Source organism: Protomyctophum bolini (assembly GCF_963924005.1).
Source record: "Protomyctophum bolini genome assembly, chromosome: 16".
NCBI classification, from domain to species: Eukaryota; Metazoa; Chordata; class Actinopteri; order Myctophiformes; family Myctophidae; genus Protomyctophum; species Protomyctophum bolini.
The window spans coordinates 8472797-8488105 of NC_137877.1; the positions used below are offsets into that span (position 1 = coordinate 8472797).

At 42.6% G+C, this 15309-nt stretch overlaps 1 protein-coding gene across 1 annotated transcript in view; it reads left to right on the forward strand.

The window, feature by feature from the left end:
- Positions 1-12977, forward strand: part of dachd (dachshund d) — a gene marked incomplete at its 3' end in the record, with an annotated part of 160160 nt that extends 147183 nt beyond the window's left edge. The window contains exons 4-7 of the mRNA XM_080785251.1: positions 5778-5959; positions 9073-9211; positions 11664-11813; positions 12952-12977. Coding sequence (XP_080641377.1) covers positions 5778-5959; positions 9073-9211; positions 11664-11813; positions 12952-12977 — 497 coding nt within the window. The remainder of the gene's footprint in view (positions 1-5777; positions 5960-9072; positions 9212-11663; positions 11814-12951) is intronic.
- Positions 12978-15309: the final 2332 nt, after the last annotated feature.

Consider the following 15309-nt stretch of genomic DNA (forward strand, 5'->3'; position numbering starts at 1 on the left):
TATTCAAAGATTTGCGCCACGTTTTCACGATTTTTCAATAGCAGATCTATACAAGCTTGTATAGATCTGCTATTTTTCAATAGCTCTTTTTCTCAAGTATAACATAATGCTTTTAAAACACCAAAAGGGGGTTCCCGCCGTGACTGGTTTAATCACGCCGTTATACCAAGGGCTGTTTTAATTCATTCAATTCATCCTCCATGATTTGGATCTTTGCTCATCCATGCATGAACTCCCAGGCACCACCACCGACCGCAGCATAATAGCTGAGCTGTTTATATTGGTATTAAGTGATTTGTAGCTTTAACCCATTCTGGTCGGGAACCCCTTTCTGTGTTAGCATTATGTCATGCTTTAGCTATTGAAAAATAGCAGATCTACAAGCTCATAGCGCGCCACTCGGTGGCGCGCTATGAGCTTGTAGATCTGCTATTTTGGAAAAATCGAAGAGCGACTGACGTAGAAGACATTTTTTAGAATCTGATCTCAGGTCAGAATGGAAAACCGTCAGGATGTATAGAAGACATTTTTAGAATCTGATCTCAGGTCAGAATGGGTTAATGACGGTAAATAGGAGTTCACCTTTGCTGGTCCCCCAGGCTTACTCCAGGTAAATTACTCCAAATGCATTGTTTATGCCCTTCAGGAGAAACGGGGCTGTGCGTTGGAAATAATGCAACTCTCGTCTGATCCAATAAGCTCCTTTGTTTTGTATATAGAAAAAAACTGCAAACTGATGAACGTGTTCACTGTAATAATCTTAGGATATTTTAAGTGACCATTGTGTTAGAGTCGAAAAGTATGGCCTTGTTGTGATTTTATACTACTGCTATAAATATCACTGAACGAAATGTTTTTATTCGGTGAAAATTAGTTTTTGGCGTAATGTTCTCAATGTCATCTCATAATGAATTAAAGGACCACTTCACCACTTTTCAACCTATCTTCATATAATAGGTCCTCACTAATAATCATGAAAAAAAGATTCTACTCAGTCTGTGTCTCATAAGAGGGCTGTGGGCAGTTCAGAAACCGTCTTCCAGTGACATCATCGATGGGTGTTACAAGCTAAGAAAAACTGCAGGCTTTCTAGTCCTGAAATGTTGCAATGCGAAAAAGGAAGCCATCGTTCTCATGATAATAAAAATCTAAACATTTTTGTAAAAAAAAATCTTGTTTAAAAAATGATTTGCCTAATGATGATGTCACTGGAAGACTGTTTCTAAACTGCCCACAGCTCTCCTATGAGACACGGACTGAGTAGAAAAAAATCATCATTATTAAAAATTATCATGATTATTATTTATTAGTGAGGGCCTATTACATGAAGATAGGTTGAAAAGTGAAGTGAAGTGGTCCTTTAAAACAAAAATTAAAAAATAAACATTGCAGGCTCTCAACAACAGTCTCAAGCATTACAGTACGTCAAACATCATGCCACTTCTTCTGATATTCAAATTCACTTTCGTGGAGAGATTATACGAGCAAGCGTGGAAGCTTTTCAGCCCCCACAGCTCAACCGCCGTCAGTCCATCAACGTGTCAGCATTTTGAAAAACACGCATGTTACTGCATGGGAATACATGCATTATTCTTATACAAGGAATAACTGTATACAAAACAAAGAAATCTGGAAGGATTTATGACCATATTGACCTAACTTAGGTAAGCAATGTCGAGTTTCATTAAATTACACTTTATTTTTTCCTTTTGTAAATTGGCATACCCAGCAGCTACTGTATATACAAAGAGCTGAGGGGATGACCAAGCCATCCAAGTGGGCTCCGAATCAAAAAGGCGGATTACGTCCTTAACCCCATTTTGGGCCGCGGGAACCCCTTTTGGTGTTATAGCATTATGTTATGCTTTAGCTATTGAAAAATAGCAGATCTACAAGCTCGTAGCGTGCCACCGAGTGGAGCGCTACGAGCTTGTATAGGTCTAGCTATTTTTGAAAGATCGAAGAACGACTGACATAGAAACGTAGCTTTTTCAGAAAACTGTCAGGATGTAGAAGACATTTTTTTAGAATCTGATCTCAGGTCAGAATGGGTTAAGTAATCCACCTTTCTTGTACATGAGGATAACATTTACCATGCCCTCAATTTACTGTACTCATGTTCACACAGAAAAGAAAGAAAAAGACAGAAATGGAAAGGCCAAATAAAAGGAGAGAAAATATTCAAATCATATCACCATCTTCATATGACATTATTTACAATGTGATACCACATTTGCGGTATATATACTACTGTACAAATAATGAATACCTCATGAGCTATAGAGTCACTGAACGGGAAAGAAATCACGAGTGATATTTAATAAAAGATGTCCCTCTGAATGCGACCAATCTCACTCCACCTGGGTGCCTTTCACATCCACATAAAGGGATTTGGTGGAAGCCCTTGTTGGTCCAATGGCACATTCCCCTACAGTGGTCTGAATGGGCCTTTATGGAAGAAACATCGCTTTGGGGTAAAGGGGGACATGAAAGGGGGCGGACAGACGCTGAGAGTGAGACTAATACCCCCCGCGGAGTGAATAGAGACGGTCACTGTGTCGCCACCGCCGGGGCAGTCAGCCTTTAAGGTGGAGAATGAGATGTATCACAGAGACACGCACGCACGCACACACGCACGGTGCCTGGGCACTGACACACATCATTCACAAAGCTCTGTTATTCTGTTTGTCACTCTCTCTCTCTCTCTCTCTGTATGTCGGTAGTCCATTATCCATTTCCTTCAAATTGTGTCTTTTGTGAGTATGCGAGTGTGTGTTTTTTGTAATGCATTTGTACGACACAAGCATGTGGCTGCAGTGCTTTGAATGAATGAGTGTATACTGGCTTGGATTTACCTCAAAGGCAGGATCAGTCTCGTCGCTCTGGCCCTTGAGTTTCTTTGAAAGGTAGATGGGTGTAGTCCAGCCCCTCTCTCTCTCCATGTTGTCCTATATACTGTAAGTACCCCCACAATCAGGCATTCTGTGGTGGTTTTTAAGCCATTTAGGCCTGACGTCGAAGTCGGAAGTATTTTTTTTTAAATGTCTTTTGTTCTTTCTGAAAAACCTCATGTTTCTGTATCAGCGGTTCTCAATATTTCATGTCAAGGACCCCCGAAAATTATATGTAATTGGCCTCCGACCCCCCCCCCCCCCCCCCCCCCCCCATCTGAAAATAATGTTGTTCCAGGGACCCCCCCCCCAGAAGCAAAGATTTGAGTTGAAAAACGTTCGTTCCGAAAAAATATATATATTCCAAATTTGCGGCACATTTTCACGATTTTTCAAAAATAGCAGACCTATACAAGCTCACTATGAGCTTGTATATAGATCTGCTATTTTTCAATAGCTAAACTATAACATACATAATGTTTAAAACACCAAAAGGGGGTTCGCGCCCAGAAGGGGTTAATTGAGCTTATAGCCCGCTGAGTGGTAATTGATTCAGACCGGAGCTCCGGGAGAGGAGAAGAGGCGCTGATACAAGGTGCTCGTCTGCGGGCTTCCTCCAGCCTTTTCTTTAATCTTCCCTGGCTTTATATTGTTCGGGCGGGAGGGATATATACACTCGCCACTGTGAAACTGCATGCCATCTTTCTTATGGAAATCAATGTTTCTTTTGGAACTGGGGGAGGAGGGAGGAAAGGAAAGGGAAGGAATGGCAGAGAGAGGAGTACCTCTTCATGTCTCCCCTTTCATTTCCACAACAACCACCAGTGTCCTTCTCTTCTTTTGACTGTCATGCAGATCTCGTTCGGTGGTGCTGCCCTTTGGGGGTATACTGATGTTTTGTTTAGGAAACGAGTGCAGAGTCGTATTGTGGTGGAGGATAGAATAAAAGGAAATACGGCGACACAGAAAAGCTTTTCTGTATTGCTGTTTTTTTTCTTCCCCCCCCCCCCCCCCGTCTCTTTCACGCAGCTCTTTACCTTGAACTGGTCTGCCAAGAAAAGAAGAAGAAGGGGGTGGAGGGGGGGGGGGGAATACACACAAAAAATGGAATGAAGAATCAACTCAATCAGATCCAATAGTATGTCTATGAGGCTTCCTTTAAAGTACTCGAGGAAAAAAGCATCTGAGGTGGTTGAAGGAAGGAGACCAAACTGTTCTCTCCCAGTCACTTTTGATCCTGCCAAGTTCAAAGTCCCCACAGAGCGGGGGGGGGGGGGGGAAAGGGGGGTGGAGGGTCTGTGGTTTGGTTGGGGGGGCTACAGACACCTAGCTTTGACCTTCTGTGTGCTGCTCTCGTGTCCTTTGAAAAGTTGGCCTGTTTTCATTAAGTCATTCAGAGGCAGTTGCAGTTGCATGGCGACACAGTGTACGACTAACTAGTACCCCCCATGGTATCTTTATTGGACATTCTGTGCGTTTTTGGACCACTAATGCCTCCGATTTTACCCAATTAGATGTCTGCCCCCCCCCCCCGAGAACAGCAGTTCAATAATTTAAAACATTTGTATGATGCCTCTGATGTTTTAATGAAATCATTCGTGTGCATTCAAAGAAGAAACAAATGAAGATCCAGTTTTTTATAACGGTTGCAAGGAACTCCAATCCTTTCCTCTCTCCCTCTCTCTCTCTCTCTCTCTCTCTCTCTCTCTCTCTCTCTCTCTCTCTCTCTCTCCGGTCCTGGATATATAGGCTGCATGGCTATAATTAGCCCTAAAGTCATTTCTTGTTTGTCATTAGCACATTTAACTAGTCATTTGGGTAATGGGCTTTTAAGATTGCCTTATTTTTTACAGAGATATTTCTTATATGTAAATATTGAGCCCATTTCCATAATGTGCCCTTTTTTTATTCCTTCACAGAATAATTGATGCATCTTTATAGCTGTGTAAACTTTGGTCTTTGAATGACTGTGTGTGTATAGTTTCCGTTCCCCATTGTCTTTATTATTTCTGTACAGTTGGTTGTACTGCATAGCGCATAGCCATTATTAACATAAGCTGTAAAACATTTATTTACATTATGTTAGCACGGGGGGAGAAATAATTACGCGTGATTATTCCAGCCAAATGATAAAAAAAATTAATAAAAGATGACACTATTATGCCTTGGATTTATTATTGAACACCAAAGATCCACCCAATGGTGGGAATTTCCCCATCCTGGTTGCGCTGTGTGTGTGTGTGTGTGTGTGTGTGTGCATGTGCATTGCAATAAAGACAAGGCTGTTGTTTAGCTGTGTGTGTGTCGTGCGACTGTGCGTGCATGTGCGTGTGCTTGTGCGCGTGTGCGTGCGTGCGCTTCCCGTGTGAATGTCAAACTCATTGAATGCATCGTTGAGCGGTAACCAACCAGCGACCTCTTCCTGTGTCTCATTGAATGCATCGTTGAGCGGTAACCAACCAGCGACCTCTTCCTGTGTCTCATTGAATGCATCGTTGAGTAGTAACCAACCAGCGACTTCTTCCTGTGTCTCATTGAATGCATCGTTGAGCAGTAACCAACCAGTGACCTCTTCCTGTGTCCATCGTTGAGCAGTAACCAACCAGCGACCTCTCCCTGTGTCTCTCTCTCTCAGGCCTCGTTGAGTAGTAACCAACCAGCGACCTCTTCCTGTGTCTCATTGAATGCATCGTTGAGTAGTAACCAACCAGCGACCTCTTCCTGTGTCCATCGTTGAGCAGTAACCAACCAGGGACCTCTCCCTGTGTCTCTCTCTCTCTCAGGCCTCGTTGAGTAGTAACCAACCAGCGACCTCTTCCTGTGTCTCTCATTGAATGCATCGTTGAGCAGTAACCAACCCTGTGTCTCTCTCTCTCTCTCTCTCAGGCCTGGAACTCCCCTTCATGATGATGCCCCACCCCCTGATCCCCGTCAGCCTGCCCCCGGCCTCGGTCACCATGGCGATGAGCCAGATGAACCACCTCAACACCATCGCCAACATGGCGGCCGCGGCGCAGGGCCACCAGGGCCTCAGCCTGCCCTCCAGAATGGTCACCTCTGTTATAAAGGTATCCTATATACATATAGGATGAGTGCATGCGCCGGCGTGGTATGGTGCGGTGAAAACCTGTGGCTCAAACTTAACACAAAAAGGTAGAAAATACGACTTATTACTAAGTAAATTCGCTGCGTATGTGAATGAATAATATGGCAGGTCAGGGAGGCCATGCCACAAGGCAAAGAGACAAAAAAGACACCGATACGACGGATATCAACGCTATCATGGTGGAACTCCGAACGCAGAGAGAGGAGCTCAAAACACTCCTCACATCAAAGATTGGAGAAGTGCATACTTCCCTCGAAAAGATTGAGAAGCAGCTTGACAGCAATGTAAAGCGCCTGTAAAATCTCATTAACACATTTTGTACATAACACGTCCTGAAACGTCATAAGGATTGGAACCGAGAGGTGCCTTAGACGTCTGTGGACGTCCTAGCGACGTCCAAACGACGCGGGGCGAGATAATAATATTCAGAATAATTACTTCTTTTTTTTTTGGCATTTCGCTTTTCGCTTGCCGTATGCTAACGCTCTGTGAAACTATTAGCTTGTCATTGACTCCCATGTTAGCGCGGCGGAAAGAATGACTCGTATCTCCTCATCCAGGGCGCTCTCCGTGGTGATGAATGGATCGATATGCTGGCGCTGCGTTTCTGCTCCTCATCCGTCTCTCCCGCAAAATATGAACTCTTTTTGTAGCGTATATAAATATATTAAGATGATCGGAGATTGTGATGGCACTTTGTCAGTCAACTTTTTTAAGAAAGTATTTCCGGTTCATGGCTTTCAAAATGGAAGCGATCACTACTCTGGCGATTACTCCGGCGCAAGCAACGCCTTTATTTTGATGCAGTTCCGGTACTAAATGTGTTAATGATAATCGAGAAGAACTCAAAGCTGAGATGAGAACTAATATGAAACAAATACAAGACAACCACGACATCAGATTCTAAAACTGTCTTCTACCTGTACATCCTGACAGTTTTCTGAAAAAGCTATGTTTCTATGTCAGTCGTTCTTCGATTTTTCAAAAAAATAGCAGACCTACAAGCTCGTAGCGCGCCACTCGGTGGCTGTTGTTTTTTTTGGTATTCAGACAGCCAGGAATGAGTAAAACGCTCCCGAAAAATGTTTTGTCTCTGTGAGACACATCTAGGGGCCGCAATCTGTATTCAAAGATTTCCCTAGAAGCTTTGTCATTGGTCGATTTGCCTGTCTACTTCCTGATGGGTTAGTCATTTCGACCAATGACAAAGCTTCTAGGAACATCTTTGAATGCAGATTGCGACAGAGACAAAACATTTTTGATGGGTTTTTTTGAACATTTTTGATGTCCCCTAGATGTGACTAAACATTTTTGATGTCCCCTAGATGTGACTAAACATTTTTGATGTCCCCTAGATGTGACTAAACATTTTTGATGTCCCCTAGATGTGACTAAACATTTTTGATGTCCCCTAGATGTGACTAAACATTTTTGATGTCCCCTAGATGTGACTAAACATTTTTGATGTCCCCTAGATGTGACTAAACATTTTTGATGTCCCCTAGATGTGACTAAACATTTTTGATGTCCCCTAGATGTGACTAAACATTTTTGGGAGCGTTTTGCTCTAGCTGAATACAAAAAATTATTAAAGTTTTGACATATTATTGCTTATAATTGCTAATAAGTGAAAGTATCAATACTGCAATGGGAAACTACTCCGTTGCAAAGTAAAAGTCCGGAATTCAAAATGTACTCGAGTGAAAGTGCAAAAGTATTGGCATCAAAATGTACCAAAGTACTCACTATGCAGATGATCCCATTTCATGTTTTTCATATAATATGCAGAGCTGAAGTGTATGTTTTTAAATAATAATGCAAGTCTACAAAGTGGAAAAAGTACAATAAGTATATGATATTTGAATCTGAAATGTAGTGTGGAGTAGAAGTACAGTACTTAAAGTAAACGTACTTAGTTACTTTAACACCAATTGCTTTTTGAATACCTTAAAGATCAAGGTGTTCTGTAAAATGGGCGCTGGGGGGGTGATTATTTTACCGTAATACCTTATTACTGATGCCATGCGTTGTGTCGTGCTTGTGGTTATGGTTATAGGTTTAGGGTTTGGGGTAGAGTGTTGGACAAAGTTTGTTGATTTACTTTTCATGCAGTGATGGACTTTTCTTTCTTTCTTTCTTTTTATGATGTATTTTTTGTCACTTTACTGTCATCTGGGGACCCGCCCAGTGGCGTGCAGACATTTAGAGGGGCAGGTGCTCAAGTGAAGAAAAAAAAGGTCACCATGTGCAGCGCGTGGAACCGTCCGGTTGACTTAACAGTGTGAGATTTATAGATTTTGGGGCCTAAATAATATATTAGAAGCTTTTCATCAAGAATTGCACGACTGACATAGAAACATAGGCTTTTTCAGAAAACTGTCAGTATACTACTATAACAGGTCTATGGATCGAACTAGATCCCCTACAATGTATCTTGGGCTTACACCCAACGACACCTGAATTCAATAGATTTAAGAGAATTCTGAATATACTATGGTACTGTGCTAGGTTGTCAATACTACAATGTTGGATAGGGGATGTTGTTCCATCTGTATTGAGTTGGCTCCATAATGTTCTACAACTGCTCCCACTAGAACGGCTCACACATGTTCTCCAAGGAGACATGGATGGATTCTTCTTGGTTTGGGGCCCAGTTGTGGAATACATGGGAGTAGAATACGCAGAAATATTATCAAGAGGTTTGGCAAATTAAGGAAATATTCATGTTAAGAACAAAGGCTTTAAGATTTCTAAGACTACATGAACAAGTATATAAGGAGTAAGAAGAAGATGATGTATGGACGTATGTATGTATAATGTATGTCGGTTAGTCTGTGTATGTATATGTGAGTCATGTATCGGTTTGTGCAAAAATGAAAAAAATAAAATGATCGAAAGAAAGAAAGAAAACTGTCAGGATGTATAGAAGACATTCGTAGAATCTGATCTCGGGTCAGAATGGGTTATCGTATATAGGGCTATAGGTTTGTGTGCTGCATGATACATGTGTCTGCAGCTCAGGTGCTTATCCCGAGAGTGTGTGTGCGTGTGTATCTGTGGATGCTGGGCTTGCAGGACAACCGTGTGCCGGACAGCCCGTCCCCGGCTCCGTCTCTGGAGGACGGCAGGAGGCCCAGCTCACACCCCTCGTCGCACCGGAGCAGCAGCGTGTCCAGCTCCCCCGCCCGCACCGAGAGCTCCTCGGACAGGATACGTACGTATTATTGTATCTGTACAGTACGTACAGTATATACAGTATATCTGTCCAACTCCCCCGCCCGTACGCCCCGCACGTACGTATTATTGCAGGGGTGGGCAACTTTGACCATGGAGAGGGCCACTATATTTCCACACACACTCCCTAGAGGGCCATATATTACTGTCGTAGCTAAAATAGCCGATCTTTTGAGCTTGTAGATCGGCTATTTTTTTGCTATATTCGAATTGAAATCTTTAAAAAAAAATTTTGCTATTTTTGAATTGGAATCCTGGAAATTTACATTTTCATGTCATTTCACAGGCCTGAGCTTGAGCTACTGATTTAGGCAGTAATTAAAGCGGGTGGTGTTTCCATGTTGTGGAATTGTAAACAGCTGAAACCAATATTATATCAGTATTCTGACATTAACCTGAGGGCCACATTAACACATTCTGTACAAAACACGTCTGGAAACGTCATAAGGATCAGAAACGAGTAATACCTTAGACGTCTGTGGACGTCCTAGCGACGTCCAAACGACGCGGGGCGAGATAATAATATTCAGAATTATTCCTATTTTCTTTTTTGGCATTTCGCTTTTCGCTTGCCGTATGCTAACGCTCTGTGCAAATATTAGCTTGTCATTGACTCCCATGTTAGCGCGGCGGAAAGAATGACTCGTATCTCCTCATCCAGGGCGCTCTCCGTGGTGATGAATGGATCGATATGCTGGCGCTGCATTTCTGCTCCTCATCCGTCTCTCCTGCAAAATATGAACGCTTTTTGGAGTTTATATAAATATATTAAGATGATCGGGGATTATGAGCTCACTTTGTCAAGTCAATTTTTTTAAGAAAGTATTTCCGGTTCATGGCTTTCAGAGTAAAAGCGATCAGACTACTCTGGCACTATAAGGGCCTTTATTTTGATGCACGTTGGCGTACTCAATGTGTTAAGGGAAGGTGGGGGCCGCATGTGGCCCCCCCGGGCCGACAGTTGCCCACCCCTGGTATATTGTACCTGCGACCGAGACAGTGTTGTTTTCGTCGACTAAAATACTATGACGAAAAATGTTCGTTGACTGCCTTTTTTTCACTGACAAAAACTACATAAAAAAACGAAATAAAAACTAAGCCATTGGTAACTAAAACTATAACTAAATATATATACCGTATACACTAAAACATTCCGGGTGACTAAAATGTGACTGAAACTAAATTAAAACTATATTGAGGAGACTAAATGACTAAAACTAAAATTTAAATTTGCTGCCAAAAGCAACACTGGACTGAGCCCAATTTATTTCGTATGATGATGGTGTTACTTGGTGGCGCTTGCCGATCTACAAGCTAACATGCAGACAGCGTTCAGTTCTTTTTTTTTTTGTATAATAATATAATTTTTTATCCCACGATTTTGTAACCCATTTTTTTCCACCAAAAAATATCTAATTATCTAATAATAATCCTGGGCTCTACACTCCAACCTGGCCCACCTGGGGAGAGCAATGGACTGACCTCATGCTTCCTCCAATGCATGAGGAAGGAGGGGAGAATTTCCACCGGTTGGACGTACTGTAGCGCGTAGAAGGAACACGTTATTCCAACCGGTTCCTTTCCCCTCCATCAGGCGCCACCGGCTGGCCAGGTATAGTGGCAGTTTAGAGACCAGGATTACTGCATGTTCTTTGTGAGGGTACCTATAGAGCGTCGCAGTCTCGCCCCCCCTCGAGAGACCCGGAAAATAAATCCCTGTTCATTTTCCTCATAGACTTTTCAGAAAGTATTTATTTAAAGACGTTTACGCCACGGACAAAGCCAACTCTTGTCGTGACAAATCATGACAACAAACACAAATTTTTGCGCTGAACAAATAATTAGAAAGAAGAAGAAAACGGCAGGTTAACAAGTAACACTTTTTTTTGTAATTATTTATTTGGTCCAAAATATTGACTTTGTTGTCATGATTTGTCACGACAAGAGTTGGCTTTGTACGACGCTTATAAGGTCTTTAAATAAATACGTTTTGAAATGTCTATGGGAAAAATGCAATTGGAAACAATTTCCTGGGCCTGGTGTCGTCATGAATGGGGGGCGGGACTGCAACGCTCTATAGTACCCTTGGTAGAAAGACATGCATTGGTAACATATTTTCAGATGGGCATCGGCGGGGCCAAATACACCATCATTTTGGGGGCTCCTTCCTTGGCGTGAAATAGTTTGAGCGCCACTTATAGAAAACACACAGGTCTTTCAAGATAGCTGTCACGATTTAGAAGACATTTTGTCGAATCTGATCTCGGGTCAGAATGGGTTCATCAGACCAGTGTGTGTCCAGTGGAAACCTCGTATGAATCTGATCTCAGGTCAGAATGCGTTAATCAGACCAGTGTGTGTCCAGGGGAAACCTCGTATGAATCTGATCTCGGGTCCGAATGGTTTTAAAACACATGGTTCTCTCTCTGCAGCGGCGCACCACCACTCCCACAACGGCCTGTCCATGAACATGAACCACGCCCTGCTCGGCCTGTCCCCCAGCATGGGCCTGCCGGGGCCCCGGGAGGGAGACCTGGCTCACGACATGAGCCACGAAGGGAAGAGGATGCATCTAGACAAAGGTCAGTCAGTCAGTCGGTCAGCATTCACCTGTAAAGTAAGTAAGTAGCCTTGCCGTGCCATGAGGCCCATAGGGGCAGGAGCCCTGTTTATGTAGCGTGAGGCAGCTTGATGTAAAAGTACACCCCCTGGACATGACACTAGTATGTCGCAGGGACTTATACCCCCCAATCCAACCCTTATGATGCTGAGTGTCAAGCAGGGAGGCACTGGGTCCCATTTTTAGAGTCTTTGGTATGACCCGGGCCGGGGATCGAACCCCGACATCCACCTGCTCTACCTCCTGAGCCACAGTCGCCCATTCACAGAACCGCTCTATTCAGATTCCTCATGTACACAACATCTTACACCATCAAAACCCCCAGTGTTTAAGTTAACTCTGAGAGTCTACACTAGTTAAAGACTTGCGGAAGTATATCGCTCAGGAACTGCACTGTGTATCGTGAACAGATGTAATGAATAGAAATATTAACGTTAATTATAACAATATTAATTAATGCCGCGTGTTCACGTGTCAAATTGAGCTTCACAGGGAGTTCCCAGGCATATTGCGTTATTTATAGTGAGATGTTATTTCAGACCGTCATCTGAACATTTCAATTACTCAAACTGTACCTCCATGTTTCACTGAACACATCTTCCATCTCCAGATGCTCTTTTCTACAACAGTACAAGAGTTCAATCAAACACAATATGTTTATTAAACACCATCCTCCTAAATACTTATACGTAGATTAATTACCTCAAACACTATTATATATATATCGCTTGCTCTTATCGACGACATCATCAGACACACACACACACATGACGTCAATTCTCCATTCGTCGTCAATGGGAATGTAATGTTTGTGTACGAACGACGAACATCTAATCTAATATAGGAGCCGTATAGTAGCGCCCCCTCAGAGAAAGAAAAGAGAAGACAAGATACAGAGTGAAATTCGTTTACTGTGTGTGCTTTGGATTAAATAGGAAATTAAGCAAATAATAGATTTTAGTATTCTCTGTTGGTTTTACAGCAGCAGCAGAGCAGGGGGCGGGGGGGTGGGGGGGGGGTGCTGTGGTGGTGGGGGAGTTTGATAATGATATTAAACCCACTGTGGAAATCACTGGGCTGTGTGTTCCCCCGTTGGTTAGTTCCCGATGTGAAGATCAGTTGCTAGACGTTCACTCACAAGAGTGTGAAGCTAGTGAATAATAATAATTAGCGAGATCATGAACTGAATTTATGGGTCGCAAAGTGTGAAAAGTGTAGTGGTGCGTGCGTGTGTGCGTGTGTGCGTGCGTGCGTGTGTGTGTGTGTGTGTGTGTGTGTGTGTGTGTGCACATATGCTGTGCAAAAGGTGTGTGTGTGTGTGTGTGTGTGTGTGTGTGTGAGAGAGAGAAAAAGAGACTACTGCAATTGATTGGCTCTTCAGTGGCAAAATAGTCAACACCATTTCTCAACTGCACTTCATCTCCATTCGAACACGAATATGTTGTCAGTTCTTTAACCCATTTTGGGCCGGGAACCCCTTTTGGTGTTGGCATTACGCTATGCTTTAGCTATTGAAAAATAGCAGATCTACAAGCTCATAGCGCGCCACCGAGTGGCGCGCTACGAGCTTGTAGATCTGCTATTTTTTTAAGAATCGTGAAAAGTGGCATGAAAGTGTTCGAGAACGACTGACGTAGAAAAACATGGCTTTTTCAAGAAAACAGTCAGGATTTTAGAAGACATTTGCAGAATCGTTCCCAGGTCGAAAGGGGTTAAAAGATGGAAGGAGTGGGGCCGAAATACAATCAACAGCCCTCCCCGTTGCACACCAATTGTGATTATTCCACTGCGCTATGCAGTCATGCACACAAATATACGCCGCATTATCGTCGAGATTGTCAATTCTCGATATGTCACTGGGCTTGATTAGGATTCTGGGGCTCTCCAGCATGTGTGCACCCAGAGAGGTCTCGTCGTGGCTGTGTGTGGAAAACATTTTTTATAAAATAACCCATTAATGCAGAGGAGTGCAACTAAATTAGTTACCAATTTGCTGAGCATGAATTAATGAAGAGAGCTTCTCCCGGCTCCCACAGTTGTAATTTTCATAATAACCCCGGACCTTTATTTGGCAGGTTGTTTAGTTTTTTCGTTTGAAGGTTTTCATTAGTCTAATGAGGACTGTGCAAGGGCGAAGCAGTCAGCACAATTTACATGAGGAAGCTATCATAATGAATGAGGCAATTTGAATAACACGCACAGGTTTATGCAGCGAGATAAGAGAGATTGTAAGCATAGCCAGATCCAGAGAAGTAACCAATATACATTAGAAGCGAACTAATAACCAAAGTAATTCCAATAAAAGCCTTTAAGTGAAGGGAATAAAATTAATGATAGATATATTGAACTGTAATGATATGATACATGATGCATTAGATTAATAAAATAAATTGTGTTCCATTGTTAGAGGAGAGAGAGAGAGAGAGAGAGAGAGAGAGAGGCCCCCGCGATCCCAGAGCTTTGTTTATGGCGAGCTTTTTAATTAGGCTTGTTCATTGGATCAGTTTGTTTAGACAAATGAGATAACATTCCAATGTTTAATGATATCTCTCCACTTGTTTGATCTTTATGATCCTGCCGGAGCATTAAATTAATCTTGTGCAGTGTACTTTGGAGAAAGGGGGGAGCGTACAGTGGCATGGCTAGAAGGCGAGTGATGGCACCGCCCTGGCTTCCATGGAAGCTATTTAAACCCTTTAGGCCTGAAAAAAAAAATGTCTTTTTTAAATGTATTTTTTTCCTGAAAAACTTCATTTTTCTATATATCAGTGGTTCTCAATATTGCATGTCAAGAACCCAAAAATGATATGCATTTGGCCCGCCGACCCCACATCTGAAAATATGTCATTCCAGGGACCTCCCCAGAAGCAAAGATTTGAGCTAAAAAACGTTCGCTCTGAAAGAATTATATTCAAACATTTGGGCCACATCTCACGATTTTTCAAAATAGCAGACCTACAAGCTCATAGCGCGCCACTCGGTGGCGCGCTATGAGCTTGTAGATCTGCTATTTTTCAATAGCTAAAGCACAACATAATGCTAACACCAAAGAGGGTTCCCACCCAAAATGGGTTAAATAGCCCTCAAAAACACCTCCGAAACGCGGACACTATAATGTCACATCACTCGTATCGCGTCCAAAGCATCTCGTCTTCTTCTTTTTTTTTTCATGTCACATCTCTGCCGATGAAGGACAAAGTCTCTGTTTGTTGTCGTTTTGAAAGAACCATTTCACAAAGTTGTGTCACAACACCACAGTGCAGAGAAAACCAGATGGCCGTCCCTTCTTTTTCTTTTTTTGAAGGGTTTGAACGCGATTCATTTTTGTCCAGATTTTTGCCAGAGAAAAAAAAAAAGATTAGATGATCCTATAGTAGAAAGCTAACTGTTATCTCACATGTGACTAATTGAATTACTTCAAACGGCGTATCTGTGGCGATAGCTTTCGACAAGCCTCT